The following is a 15,644-nucleotide window of genomic DNA, read 5'->3' as shown; positions in this document are numbered from 1 at the left end:
TCTCTAAGTTAGGTTCAATTTACCACTCATTAAACAATGAATGTCATTTTTGAGATCATTATTTTTCCATTTAGGACATATAATAAGAACGAGATGAGTGCTTGCTTTCCATGCTGTCACTGTTAAAACAAACCAAAAAAAGTGGTCATACAAAACAAAACTGAAAAAGAAATTTAGGCAAAATAAGTTTCTGAATCAACCATTAAAAGGATCGAACATCATGCAACTGGGTGGCTCAATCCGTTAAGTGACCGACTTCAGCTCAGGTCATGATCTTGCAGTTGCATCCGGCTCTGTGCTGACAGCTCAGAGCTTGGAGCCTGCTTTGGATTCTGTGTCTCAGTCTCTCTGCCCCTCCCCCCACTCACACTCTGTCTCTCTCAAAAAATGAATAAACATGAAAAAAACTAAAAAAAAAAAAAAAAAAAAAAGCATCAAAGATCTCTCAAGCTAAAAGCAGCCAGATGTGTTCTTTAACTTTTGTAGACCAAAATCAGCATCGATACTCGTAAACTGCCCAAATGTACCTGATTTTCGTAGATTAACCATAGCGCACATTTTGGAGGAGACTTACTCATATATTTCTAAATTGGTTGGTTTGTTTTCAGTCACATAGTTGCTTGGGATTAAGCCTTCATTCCTACAACAAAAGACAAGGCAACCATCAAAATGCTTGGCACGTGTGTGGCATTATGTGACGACAATCCTTTCAAAACCTCAAGGACATAGGGGGAAATCAAACTTGTTTTACTGATTAAATTGCTAACAGAAAAAAAAAGGGGTTTTCATTTCCACATTCAACCAAAATCTCTGTATGATAAATACGAGGATTCTGACTTACAATGTAAGTAGTCAGGTGTTTTATGACACAAAAATTCTTCAAAGAGGAAAAGCGGCACTTATGCGACCACTGGGATGTCATATGACTCGATTTAAAACACAGCAATTACAGGGGCGCCTGGGTGGCTTGGTTGGTTAAGCGTCCGACTTCAGCTCAGGTCATGATCTCACGGTCCGTGAGTTTGAGCCCTGCGTCGGGCTCTGGGCTGACAGCTCAGAGCCTGGAGCCTGTTTCAGATTCTGTGTCTCTCTCTCTCTCTGCCCCTTCCCTGTTCATTCTCTGTCTCTCTCTGTCTCAGAAATAAATAAATGTTAAAAAAAATTTTTTTAAAATAAATAAAACACAGCAATTACAAAGATATCAACTTAATTCTTTTTAATTGCTGCAGAATAGATAGAATGGATATTCCAGTTTAGCCATGTCTGTATCACAACAATGCTGTACAGAAACACATACACATGACTTCTTGTGCACCCCTAAAAGTATTTGTCTAAGACAGATACCAAGCAGGGAAACTGCTGAGTCACCATGTACGTGCATCTCCCAGTAGATACAGCAAACTGCTGTTGAAAGAAAATATACCAATTTACACACCCATCAGGAGGGCACGGGTTTCTCTTTTTCTATACCTTCACCAAAAAAATTTGAAATTATAAAATTACAAAAAGATCTCCGTGACATTATTGAGAAACACAAGCAATGTGTAGAACAACGAATAAAGCAGGGTAAGGAATTAGGTAAACTAAGTCTGCAAATAATAACATATGTTTCAATATGGGCATGAAAGTGCCCTGCAATCATCTGGAAGGGCACTCACTGAGTTAATAATGGTGCTTGGGTTTGGAGGTGTGGCAAAGCAGGAATTTGCCATTATTTATCATGGATGCATATTATAAAAAACAATATTCACTTATTAAGTTTGAAATTAAAAATTAATTAGTTCATTTTTATTTTTATTTATTTTTTTAATATAATTCATTGTCACATTGGTTTTCATACAACACCCAGTGCTCATCCCAACAAGTGCCCTCCTCCCTGCCCATCACCCACTTTCCCCTCTCCCCCACCCCCATCTACCCTTAGTTTGTTTTCAGTCCTTAAGAGTCTCTTATGGTTTGCCTCCCTCCCTCTCTGTAACTTTTTCCCCCCTCCCCTCCCCTATGGTCTTCTGTTAAGTTTCTCAAGATCCACATATGAGTGAGTCATGCCAATGTCCACCTGCTGGAGGGCTAACTACACTGTCCTGAACCTACTCATACCTTTTTTCCCACTGAAAAGTCTCCATCACATGTTGAGTCTAAACTAAAAACTGGTAAGAGCCAAATCATCAGGAAAATACAATTAGAGCAGAGGTATATAATATAGATATTTCTAATACTTATATACTTATGGTCTCCAAATCATGACAAAGAATAGAATTCAAAGCCAGCACTCTCTCCCAGGCAGCCCAGATACCCCTCAGAATTGTGTACCTCAGGCTCCAGTCAGGCATGAGCAATCTATGAACCCCCCATGTTCACTGCAGCATTATGTATCATAGTCAAGATATGGAAACAACCTAAGTGTCCAATGACGGATGAATGGATAAAAGAAAATATTATTCAGTCATAAAATAGGAGAAAATCTTGCTATTTGCAACAACATGATGGACCTCAAGAGCATTATGCTAAGTAGAATAAATCAGATGGAAAAAAGGCAAATACTGTATAGTCTCACTTATATGTGGAATCTAAAAAAAAAATTTAGTTAAAAAAAAAAAACCTCATAGATACAGAGAACAGATTGGTGGTTGCCAGAGGCAGGTGGGTGAAGTAGGTGAAGGGGGTCAAAAGATACAAAGTTTCAGTTATAAGATAAATAAGCCATAGGGATGTATTAAACCACATAGTGACTATAGTTAATAATACTATATTGCATATTTGAAAGTCGCTAAGAGAGTAAATCTTAAAAGTTCTCACCACCAGAAAAAAAAATTTGTCACTATATATGATGACAGATGTTAACTACACATATTGTGATCATTCCACAAATAAATGTTGAATTATGCTGTACACCTAAAACCAATATAATGTTATATGTCAGTGATACCTTAATTTAAAAAGTAAGGAAGGAAGGAAGGAAGGAAGGAAGGAAGGAAGGAAGGAAGGAAGGAAGGAAGGAAGGAAAACTCAGAGAGGGAAACTCAGAGAGAGTAAGTGATTGCCAAAGGACACACAATAGTAAGTGACAGCGTCGGGATGTGAAGCCAGGCGTATGAAGCGCTGTGACTGCCTGAAATCCCAGTGCTGTAATGCTCTCTCATACAGATAAGAGGTGTGGGGACATGTTCTACTTCATGCAGAAGGAAATAAACCTAAAGAAAATGAGCCACAAAACAGTTTTTATGTTTCAGGAGTCTTCAGAGGATAAAAGAAGAATTTGGTAAGGACCATGGCATCAGTCTTACCCCAAACGGTCTCTTGCCTTCCACCAGTGAGGATTATACTTCTCCAGTATCACGTACTCCTCTGCTCTCTTTAAGGCTAAATCACATGGCTCTCTGGGCACAAAATCATACAGGGCTTTTACTTGGATCTTCTCTTCAGTAACCTCAGAGGGCGGGAGGGGAGGCAGTGGCTTGCGTTTTGATGGTTGCATGTGGCCTCTGTTGGCCTGCAAAAACCAAGGAGTGATTTGTTGTACTCTTGTTTTAGTCATGTGTACTAAAAAAGAATAGGGCTATAATACTTTTGTGTGCTGCCCCAATTCTCCCATCCGGTTGCATCAAAGCAAAAACCGGGGTGGGGTAAACATAGGAAATGATTATAAGACAACCTTTAAATCCGGCAACACACTCACCCTTTTGTAAATGTTCAAGATCATAAGTTCTCTTGCCAGAATTGCATTGGATATTTTTCTTTTTTAAAAAATTACCTCCTATGCTCAACATGGGGCTCGAATTCACGACCCTGAAATCAAGAGTCGTGTGCCCTGTGGACCGAACCAGCCAGGCACCCCTGGACATTTTTTAAGCCACAATTCTTAAAATTTGAATTCCACCCCAATAGTTCCACTTTGTTTATGGGTTTTTCTCTCTTGAAAACAAGAAAAACAGCCCTTCCCTTTCACATGCTATAACCTTGTGTTTGGATTTGTCACACTGCACAAGAACGCTATTTCCCCCAACACCGAACGAAAAATTAATCCTGGGTTCACAAACGGCAATAGCCAGAACATGTTTTTCCCCATTCACCGTCCAGTTTCAAGCCCTGCCGAAACATAGCTGCGTAGGCTATTTTAACTGGTCTTTTTTCCTTTGGCTTTCTTCTAAGACATTCACTCATGAAGCACTTGTTATGTGCTGAGCACTATACTAGATTCTGGGCATGGCAGCAAACAGTGTCTTGAGGACCATGGACCCCGAAACGCAAGCTTCCTCTCTTCTTTCTCCCTCAACAAGATGATACTCACTCGCTTCTTACTTGGCAATTCGCTGAACCACAGCCTGCGACGCGGAGTGTATCTTTCCGAAAACTCTTCATCTTTGCTTAGGCTTATTTGTGTTCTTACTTGTCTGAGATTGAGAAACAACCAAGTTACAAATGATTGTTTGCATTCAGGTGATATTCACTAGATTTTTCTCAAAATTAGTAGGAAACTCCAGGTCTTTTTGCAACTTTTTTCTTACTTAGGAGACTTCCCAGCTCCATTTCCATGGGCGAGTGACTACCTCTCAGAACCGCATTTTCCTTATTGAGCTAGAGACGCTAAAAGCAAAAAGAGTTGCTATAGAATAAAACTGAAGAAAGCAGAGTCTGGTGCATATTAAGGACATAAAAAGATAATCGTGATAATGAAAAACTTACTCCGCATCAGGCACAGTGTTTATCATTTTACACGCATTACCTCATTTAATGGTATGCATTGTTCTAAATGGACACGGTGCTATGATTAAGAACAGGAGTTTGGATCCCAGCTTTACCATTTCATAGTGTGGCCTTGGGGAAGCAACAGAATCTCTCTAAGCCTCAATTCCCTCATCTGTAAAACGGAGATTGTAAAAACTATAGGTGTTTTGGAGAGTTACTTGAGCTAATAAATGCAAACCTCTTAGCACAGTCTCACATAGAGGACCTCCCGTTAAATGCTAGCTATTACTATTATTAAGCTACCTTAGGTTTATTCTATACAATCATTTGCTGGGCATCAAAGCGTAAGACACCCTGATCATTTTGGGGAGATAGTCAAATAAATAAGACAAGATTCTTGTCCTTAATGTGTAAAAATTACAGAGTGGAACACAGGTATGTAAACAGCATACACGAAATAAATATTCAGTATGGAACCAAGGCATGCTGTGGGAACGCAAGGGAAGGAGCCACTAAAGTCAAAGGGATCCAGGACAGATCATGGAAGACCCAAAATTGGAGTTGTGCCTTTAAATTGGTGGGCACTCAACGGGGAGGAAATGGGAGAGGGGTTTCCCAGGCAAAGGGAACAGCAGATACAAAGAGACAAGGATGCTTAATAGACAATAAAGAAACAGAATGAGTTAATTTCCAAGAAGTTGCTCCCAGAAGTAGACTTACCGCTTCTGCACGGAACAGCAGCAACAGCAACAGAAAATCGACTGGATGGTATTATCTGAAAAGCAGATCATTGTGAGAGAGCCCTTAGTCCATGATATTGATTAGATGAGTCAGGTGGAGGAAATTCCCAAGGGCAGGAGGGATATGAATTCTTATAAAGCATGTGCTAAGTCTTGACTATGCCCTCCTTTACTAGTGGAAGGGTGAGAAACTGTCACTAAAGCAAAAAAGAAGTTAGTGGCACCCTGGCCAGTGTGGTTTCCCTTCTCAGGCTCTTCTCCCCGTTCTGGTTTATGCATTTCCTCAGTCTGTGAATGATAAGTGACCACTGTATTCTACTTGATCAGGCTAATGACAGCTAATAAGTGTAAAAAAGAATGATTCAAAAAGCAGTGTTCTCCTAGAAAATATTAGCAGGGATTTTTCAATCAGATCCATCACGTTTCTTTTAAAAATAGTTTTTAATAGTTTATTATTTAATATCTTATGTCCATGGAACCTAAATTTCCCAGTCATCTCCTTCTCATAGTGACACCTTAAAATGAAGTATTAAAGAGCAGAATATGTTAGACATGAGTTTTGGGGTTAGACAGACCTGGGTTTGAACCCTCACTGTGGGGCTGATTATATCTGGATGAGTCCCTTTGTTTACTCTTCTAAGTCTTTGCTTTCCTGTCTGCAAAAGCAAGATAATCATATCTAACCCCTTTGAGAAAGCTTACAAGACAGAGGTTAATCTCTAACTGTGGGTTTGGGGAAGTTACTGAACCGTTCTTTGCTTAAGTTTCCTCATCTGCAAGATGGGAGTAATAGGATACTCAGCATGAAAAACCTACTGTGAGGATTAATTGAATCCATTAATTGAATTGATTGAATTGGATCAATTCATGGAAAGCACCTGGAACAATGCCAGGTATATAGGAAGAGGGTAATCGAGAAGATCTATTATTACTTAGGGTTGTTGAGAAGATTAAAGTAGCCATCATCCTGGGAAAATAGACAAGGGGTACAAACAGAAGACACCCAGTATAGTCTACCCCCCAGCATCTGCTCTGTGCCCCCAGAACAGGGGATGCAATGGGGTCCCATAAGTCATCATGTTATCACCAGGTGATGTCAGCGTGGTCATATTTCCACCCGAAACTTAGCATGCTAACCATTAGGATTCTTTTTCTTTTTTAATTTTTTTTAATGTTTATTTTTGAGAGAGAGACAGAGAACATGGGTGGGGGAGGGGCAGAGAGAGGGAGACACAGTATCTGAAGAAGGCTCCAAGCTCCGAGCTGTCAGCACACAGCACGACAGGGGGCTCAAACCCATAAACCATGAGATCATGACCTGAGCTAAAGTTGGACACTTAACCAACTGAGCTACCCAGGTGCCTCAACCATTAGGACTCTTTAAGTGAGGTAGGGAACAAAATAAGGAGAGAAGAAGAGTAACATAAAACACAGCTGCTACAATTCCCACATCCATAGTTGTGCTGTCCTAAGTTGATCGTAGATACCCCCTATCACCATCCATTCCATGTTTCCCTTTGCCTCAGTCAACACTTTGGCTGAAATAGGTACTTTATCTGATGGAATAACCCAAATGTTCATTCCTGTGGGACTTGGGTCCTTAGTTGGTCTTGTCTTTATGGGCTGTTATAATTCTCTAATGACCAGGAATATAGTCCAATGACTATGAATATTGAGAAATGACACTAGTAAATTCCTTGAGTTTTGAAGTCCTCTGTCTTCTCTGTGAAGCACCAACCCAATTTCTTCCTGGTAGTCAGGATATTCATCTCAGCTACATTGACCCCTTTCTGTGCCTATCAATTCCGTGACACGAGGAATCCAAAAGTGCCAGAGAGCAGTCTCAACTTTCAGGGTTCCCTAAGAAAGAGATGCTTCTCTTGGGCACTGAAATCTCCAAACCCACCAACTCAAGATCACAGATAAAGAGAACAATATTCCAGTGGGTTATTAGGTAAAATGGTGAAAAGGGCCACTCATACCCCCCTCCTTACTTCCCTGACTCATGCATCCTGGCTACACATTTGTTGTGATTTAAGACATTTATTGCACCCTATAGGATACCACTCCAACACTGTAAGATGTTATCTTCCAGATGTCAGAGTAACTGGCCCTTTAGTAGGCCATTCCTCTGTCCCATAAGCCAGCTGCTTCTGAATCATGGGACATGACGCTTAAGAGTATGCAGAGCACCACTGAACAAATGCAAACGAAACTGACAAAAGGCAGCAGAGTATGTTAGACATGGATCATTTTCTGGACCTCTGATTTTATCTTTCCATTCTGTCCTCATTCCAAGAGTTTCAGCCATAATCCTCTCCCCCAGATCTTGTCACAAATCTCCTGACCTTGTTCTTTCCATGTTCCTGACTAGTTTTCTGCCATTGCCCATTAGTTATTGCAGATCAGTGTCTCATACGATCTCTTCCTAATGAAGTAAACAAATGGATGTACTTTTTGAAGTGCTGGGAGGATTTTATTTCAGCACTATCTTTCAGGAGTCCTCTGAACGTGGGTAGAGCACAACGGCTGTTTATTTCCCCTTTCATATATGCTTAGGATGCAGATGTATCTAGAAGTAAGTCTTGATGACTACCTCCTCTAGGGGCCTCTCATGTGATTGAAGGAGAAGCAGAAAGAACAGGTACTATGTAAATATAAGTCATCTGCTCATGAAGCTATCTTGAGCCTTCTGGATCTACTGGGGCCCACTTGCAATATATCACTTCCATATTATGATGGAATGTTAGGCTATTGATGCCTAACTTTATGGTTCAATGAATCAGGTAACACTAAGCTCATGATAGGCAGTTTGAATCACCTAAATATCTCATGATCCATGGTTGACTGTTCAGTCTTCACCAGGAGCAAGCCAGCAGCTATTTTCTCTCTTTTTTAACAAAAATTTTTTATGTTTATTTATTTTTGAGAGAAAGAGAGACAGAGTGCAAGGGGGAGGTGCAGAGAAAGAGGGAGACACAGAATCTGAAGCAGGCTCCAGGCTTTGAGCTGTCAGCACAGAGCCCGACATGGGGCTTGAACCCACAGACCACGAGATCATGACCAGAGCTGAAGTCGGAAGCTTAACCGACTGAGGCACCCAGGCGCCCCTAGTCAGCAGCTATTTTCAAATTAAAAATCAGCACAGTGTCAAGGCATTGCTCCAAACCCCTGGGGGATTGCTGATTTTCATCCTGAGACTTTACAGAAGCTCCATATAGCTAGCATTTTGCACTGCATTCCAGGCTACTGCCAATGATAATTCAAGTAGCTGATAATTGAGTTATTTCCCCCAGCTATAAGGCTATCCGTGGACCTCTAAACATATGACCAAATAAATCTCAGATCCAATTTTGACTCTTTCCTGGAGCCACTTCTCATATCTATTACTGTATTAGTCAGGGTTCCAATATGAAACATGACATATTTAAATTAGAATAATTTTAGAAGTGTTCATTCACAAAGTCACTAATTACAAAGGTGTGGATGGGAGTAAGGGAACTATAAAGGATGTACAGGAAACTGGGTCCAACAGTACTGGAACTGTCACCAACCCTAGGTGCAAAAGGACCAGGAAAAGTGAGAGAGATTTAAGTACAACAGAGACCTCTTTGACTGGGACAATGATCTGCTGTTGAGGAACATATCCAGCTCAAAGCAACCTCACCACAACTTCCTTCCATTAGTGTAATGCAACCAGAAACTGGGGCTTGGAAGCATATTGATCCAACCTCTACAGAATACGTTTCCAGGATAAAGTGCAAGGTGAAGAATGAATACCAAGAAGTTGGGCTCCCTGAGCCATCATAAAGGCTGGCCACCATATTTAATCCCTAGAGATCATCCTTCCAGGGTAATAAGGTAGATAAGAATAAAGATATTCAGTACAGTAATAGGTATATATTAGTCCCTTTCCTTTCACAGAATTTGACCTTCCAAACCTAGATTCATGCATTAGTTGTTCGCCTTTCTCTGATTTGGACATTACCATTACTCAGTCTTTGGGCTCCTGACACTTTGTGGTCCAGTGGTAACCATTTCATTTCACCATGGTGACATAGTTCCAGTCCAAGCCCAGGCAAAAACTCATCTTTGCTCCCACTGCTATTTTATCACTCACTCCCAACTTAATAACTTTCTCTCTTCCTTTGCCTGCACCCAGAAACCATCCATTTTCCAAGGGGCCATTCCAATGTTCACTTCTAGACACTACAATAAAATAAATTAGTGAGTCCCCCAAATCTGCATTATATTGTGTATTAATAGGATTTTGCATTTCAACTGCTTCTGACTGTCAATTTTCTGTCAGTGTCTGCATGAACAAATGGCCAAAAACACTCCTGAGAAAGAAGGTACTTACTTTAGCACGTGGGGGCTATCTATCTGTCTGCTGGCAGGACTAGGTCTAATTTACATCCTTGCCAATTGATTCCAGTGTTGTTTTAGAGCCCCACGTAGGTCTATATCTATCCAGGCCAAGAGATGAAAAGTCAAATGTAGGTTATACAAATGGGTGAATAGGTCGGAGTATGGTTTAGAAAGTGGCAAAAACTGTGGTCCCACGTAGAGGTATTCGTTTTCAAAATTTTTAAAATGCTCCTTCCCTCACCTGCATCACCTGTTTCCCCTCTCCACTGGATCACTGCCATTAGCATACAAATATACCATTATTTTCCCCATTAAAAACAAAAGAAATTACCCTTGATCTTCTTTCCTTGACCAGCTTTGCTCCCCATTTACAGTATAATCTAGACATGAGTAGTCTTTACTTACTGCTCTCAATTCTTCTCCTCTCATTTTCTCTTAACCATTCCAACCAAGCTTTTGTCCCCACCACCTCCCCAAACCTTCTCTTGTTAGGGTCATGGGATACAGGTGCACACCCCTGTATCCCATGGTTAATTCTATATCCTCTTACTTGGCCTCTCCACAGCATTCAATACTCTTCTCTGGCTTTTCTTTCTTCTCTATTTCACAGTTTTCTTCTCTCCCTCTCCAACCTCTTAGCCTGGGGCCAAGTATAGCCTACCCCAAAGCGTTTGATCTCTTCTTTTCTCGGTCTCATCCAATCATTTGATTGATTGTCTCATTCCTTTCTGTGTCTTAAAAACCATCTATCTGCTGATGACATCCAAATGTATACCTCCACCCAGTTCCAGTGAGAATTCCAGACTTGCATACCCAAATGCATTCTCAAATTCTCCATTTGGATGCCTAGTGGACACTTCCAATTCACATGAGGAAATCTGACCTCCTTCTCTTCCTTCCTCCCCAGACGTGCTACACTCATCCTCTCCATCTTGTCAATAGCAATTCCATTTTTCCAGCTGCTCAGGTCAATGATCTTGGAGTTGTCTTTGATTCTTCTCTTTCTCTCACATCCCAGTCCAATTTGTCAGAAAGCATTCTGACTCTGCCTTAAACATGTATCCAAGAGTTTCAGTTTGGGATGATGAAAATGTGCTGGAGATGGACAGTGGGGAGGGATGGTTGTACGAGAATTCAAATGCACTTAATGCCACTGGACTGTACACTTACAGTTAAACTGGTAAATTTTATCTTATGTATATTTCACGATGGTTAAAAACTCACTCAGACACACACACACACACACACACACACACACACACACACAGAATCTTATTGCTTTCCCCCACCCTTCTGTTCCTACCATGGACTAAGCCACCAGCATTCATCTGGATTATATCAACAGCCTTCTGACTTCTTCCTGCTTCTACCCTAAACTCCCTATAGTTTCTTCTCAGCATAGCAGCCAGAGTAATTAATTTAAAACCTGAGTTGGGGGCACTTGGGTGGCTCAGTCAGTTAAGCATCCAACTTCAACTCAAGTCCTGATCTCACGGTTGGTGAGTTTGAGCCCCACATCAGGCTCTGTGTTGACAGCCCAGAGCCTGGAGCCTGCTTCAGATTCTGTGTCTCCCTCTTTCTTTGCCCTTTCCCCACTTGCATGCTGTCTCTCCCTCTCTCTCAAAAATAAGTAAACATTAAAAAATTAAAAAAAATTTTTTTTAATGTTTATTCATTTTTGAGAGACAGAGATAGAGCACGAGCAGGGGAGGGGCGGAGAGAGAGGGAGACACAGAATCCGAAGCAGGCTCCAGGCTCTGAGCTGTCAGCACAGAGCCTGACACGGGGCTTGAACTCACAAACCGTGAGATCATGACCTGAGCTGAAGTTGGACGCTTGTCCGACTGAGCCACCCAGGCGCCCCAAAAACATTTTTAATAAATAAAATAAAACCTGAGTTGGATCATTTTGCTCCTTGTCTCCAAACCCCACAATGGCTCCCCATTTCACCAACAGTGATAGCCAAATTTCTCACACTAGCCTATAAAACCCTCCAAGATCTGGCCTCCTTATTGCCTCTCACTTCTGTCCAATATGCTTTTACTCATGTCACCCAGCCACATTGCCCTCCTCACTGTTTCTGAAGCGCACCAGGCCTGCTCTCTCCGTAGCTTCTATGCTTTTGTTTCACTCTCCCCTCCAGGTGTCAACATTCTTTTTTCAAATAATTTTAAAATTGAAGTATAGTTGACATAAAATATTATATTAGTTTCGGGTATACAACATAGTGATTCCACAATGACACGCATTATGTAATGTTCACCACAATAAGTGTAGTTACCATCCATCACCATACAAAATTATTACAATATTATTGACTATATTCCCTATGGTGTACTTTTCATCCCTGTGACTTATATTTCTTTTATAACTGGAAGTTTATACCTCTTAATCCCGTTCACCTGCTTTGCCCATCCCCCCCCCCCCCAATCTCCCTCCCTTCTGGCAACTAGTAGTTTGTTCTCTGTATTTATGAGTCTGTTTCTGTTTTTGTTTGTTCATTTGTTTTTTAGATTCTACCTGTAAGTGAAATCAGATGGTATTTGTCTTTTCTGTCTGACTTATATCACTTAGGTCCACCTTCTAGGTCACCCATGTTATTGTGAACACAAAGATTTCATTCTTTCTCATGGCTGAGCAATATTCCATTTTGTGTGTATTATATATATATATATATTATATATAATATAGAAATATATTATATATAATATATATAATACACACACACACACACACACACACACACACACACACACACACCACATCTTCTTTATCCAGTCACCTATCAATGGACACTTAGGTTGCTTCCATATCTTGGCTGTTGTAAATAATGCTGCAGTAAACATAGGGGTGCATATATCTTTTCAAATCAGTGGTTTTGTTTTCTATCAGGTAAGTACCCAGAAGTGGAATTACTGGGTCATATGGTCTAAGGAAATGACCAAAAAAAGAAAAAAAAGTAGATCACTGGAACTGTATCAAACTAAAAAGTTTTTTCACAGCAAAGGAAACCATTAACAAAATGAAAAGGCGATCTACCTTTTGAGAGAAGATTATTTGTTAATAATATATTGGATAAGGGGTTAATATCCAAAATATACTAAGAATTCATATACTCAATATAAAAAAAAAAAAACCCCACATAATCCAATTTAAAAATTGGCAGAGGACATGGATAGGCATTTTTCCAAAGACACATGGAAAGTTGCTCAGCATCACTAATCACCATGGAAATGCAAATCAAAACTACAATGACATATCATATCACACCTGTCAGAATGGTTAATATCAAAAAAGACAAGAAATAACAAGTGTTGGCGAGGATGTTGAGAAAAGGGACCGCTTGTGCCCTGTTGGTGGGAATGTGAATTCGTGCAGCTGTTGTGGAAAACAGTATGGAGGCTTCTCAAAAAATTTAAAAAATGAAATTAACATCCAACCTTCTTAACTGTCCCCAATCCTTAAAGTCTTTGTTCAAAATCTTAACCCTCCCAATGAAGAGTAGCTTGACTAATTATTGCTGCCACCTGCACTCCCTGACTTGGGTATTTCTTACTTTATTTTTTTCTTTTCTTTTCTTTCTTTCTTTCTTTTTTTTTTTTATGGCATGTCTCACCCTCTAACATACTATGTGATTGACTGATTTTATTATTATTTTTTAATGTCTGTCTCCTCTACTCGAATGTAAACAGGGATCTTTGTCTTTTCTGTTCAGTTATATCTCAAGAGGCTAGAACAGTTGTTGACATATAATATCCACTCAGTAAATATTTGTTGAGTGGATGGTACATGAATAAATTAGTTTGAAGAAGCATCAAATTATAAACCTTTCCAGAACACCCACCTGTCTTTATTCAGTCCTAATGGGAAAACAAAAGCTGTATTTGAGGACAGAATAAGCAGGTACAATAGGAAGCAGTGAACAATGAGAGTGGTGACATAGGAATAGATTATGAAAGTCCTTGAAATAAAGGAAGATAAGACCTTGAGTGTCTATGTAGTAGGAGGTCTTATTAGATACCAAAGATGAGAACAATTTGGTCACAGGCCAGAGCAAACTCTGTACTTAGTCTACAAACCTTTGTAAGATGGTCCAGCAAGGTGAGCAATGACCATCTATGGCCTCATGTTTGTTTGTTTTTTAATTTTTATTTTAACGTTTATTTATTTTTGAGACAGAGAGAGACAGAGCATGAACGGGGGAGGGTCAGAGAGAGAGGGAGACACAGAATCGGAAACAGGCTCCAGGCTCTGAGCTGTCAGCACAGAGCCTGACGCAGGGCTCGAACTCACGGACCGCGAGATCATGACCTGAGCCGAAGTCGGACGCTTAACCTACTGAGCCACCCAGGCGCCCCCGGCCTCATGTTTTAATATAAACTAAAACCATTTAATATTGTCGAGGCCAAGAAGTGTCTATAATGGTCTCTTTACTCCTTGAATGATCACTAGCATGTTATATTATTCTCTATATTTTTCCAAATGCTGGAAACACATCAAAACTAGAAGTTATAGATTAAAAAAAAGGAAACCCCCAGAAAATCAGGTAGACCTGTGGTTAGCTAGTTAAGTGCCTATTCTCGGACTGACAACTTTTTACATGTACCTGATTTTTAGTGAGAGTTGCAAAAGGCTTTTTATTTCTCTGATTCAGCCTCTGACTTCCCTTTTGCCTAACCAGAATTTTCGTCTTCCTCACGAGCCCCAACCTGTCTTCTCTGCACTGGGTGCAGATCTTCTGCCACAGGCCCTCACCCCCTGAAAATTTATGCCTGTGCAAAGCTCATCTCCACCCCCTTCCTGGTCAGGAGCACCGCTCAGCTGTTGAGCAGATCACGGTCTGCAGTGTCACTAAAACAACCGGAGACACTGACAGATGAGAGCCTCAGCAGCTGGGCAGCCCCATGTCCCCTGACCTCGCTTATTTTTAGCTGCAGCTTCCAAACCGGTGTCATTTCAAAGGACATCCAACGCAGCAGCCAAGGTCACTGTGGGGCTGGGACTGCCATGGTAGGGGTGGCTGGCCCTGGGGCTGGAATTGGGACTGTGTCTGGGAGCCTCAACATTGGCTAGGCCAACGAAGCAACAGCTCTTCGCCTGTGCCATTCTGGCCTTTGCCCTCTTGGAGGCCATGGGGCTCTTTTGCCTGATGGCGGCCTTTCTCATCCTCTTCACCAGGTGACAGAACCGTCTCGACGTCCCACGGGTCTTTCTCCCATGTCTCGCCTGTCCTGTATGTTCTTTTTCCCATACCTCCCCAGGCAGCCTGAGGAAAGTGGTTGGCTCAGGGTTTGACAGAAGGAAGACAAATAAATACTGTATTAATAAGAAAGAAAGAAAGAGAAAGAAAGAAAGAAAGAAAGAAAGGAAGGAAGGAAGGAAGGAAGGAAGGAAGGAAGGAAGGAAGGAAGAAAGAAAGAAAGAAAGAAAGAAAGAAAGAAAGAAAGAAAGAAAGAAAGAAAGAAAGAAAGAAAGAAAAACTATCCTATCGGTTCCCCTCTCTAATTTTTCCTTGTCTGTGGATGATTCCACCACAGACATCTTGGATTCTTCCTGAGCCCTGTCCTTTGTATCCAATCTGCCATTAATCTGTTCAAATTGTTTAGCTTTTTACTTCTTATTTCCCTTGCTACCAATATAGTCCAAGCCCTCATCAGCCCACACCTATATGCCTACAATAACTCCTGTATTCCTCACAACCACCCTATGAAGTAGGTGCCACTTCACAGGTGAAGAATCTGAACCATAGAGGGGGTCCTCCCTGCTGAGAGTCAGAGGGCCTTTAAGTTGAGAGCCAGGATTAGAACACGGGCAGAGCGACTCCAGAGTCTCTGCTCTCAACCTCTG

At 41.0% G+C, this 15,644-nt stretch overlaps 1 protein-coding gene and 1 pseudogene across 1 annotated transcript in view; one reads left to right on the top strand and one right to left on the bottom strand.

Moving 5' to 3' along the window:
- TXK (TXK tyrosine kinase) overlaps window positions 1–11,225 on the bottom strand; it is a 51,329-nt gene extending 40,104 nt beyond the window's left edge. Inside the window, exons 1-4 of the mRNA XM_015072287.3 lie at window positions 5,410–11,225; window positions 4,292–4,394; window positions 3,288–3,493; window positions 575–640 (exon numbers count right to left, since the gene is read on the bottom strand). Of these exons, the coding sequence (XP_014927773.1) occupies window positions 575–640; window positions 3,288–3,493; window positions 4,292–4,394; window positions 5,410–5,480 (446 nt within the window). The 5' untranslated portion in view covers window positions 5,481–11,225. The remainder of the gene's footprint in view (window positions 1–574; window positions 641–3,287; window positions 3,494–4,291; window positions 4,395–5,409) is intronic.
- A 2,660-nt stretch (window positions 11,226–13,885) lies between these two features.
- LOC106974973 (ATP synthase F(0) complex subunit C2, mitochondrial-like) lies at window positions 13,886–15,127 on the top strand (annotated as a pseudogene).
- Window positions 15,128–15,644: the final 517 nt, after the last annotated feature.

This window comes from Acinonyx jubatus, chromosome B1 (genome assembly GCF_027475565.1).
Source record: "Acinonyx jubatus isolate Ajub_Pintada_27869175 chromosome B1, VMU_Ajub_asm_v1.0, whole genome shotgun sequence".
NCBI classification, from domain to species: domain Eukaryota; kingdom Metazoa; phylum Chordata; class Mammalia; order Carnivora; family Felidae; genus Acinonyx; species Acinonyx jubatus.
This window is presented reverse-complemented; position numbering and strand designations above follow the sequence as displayed.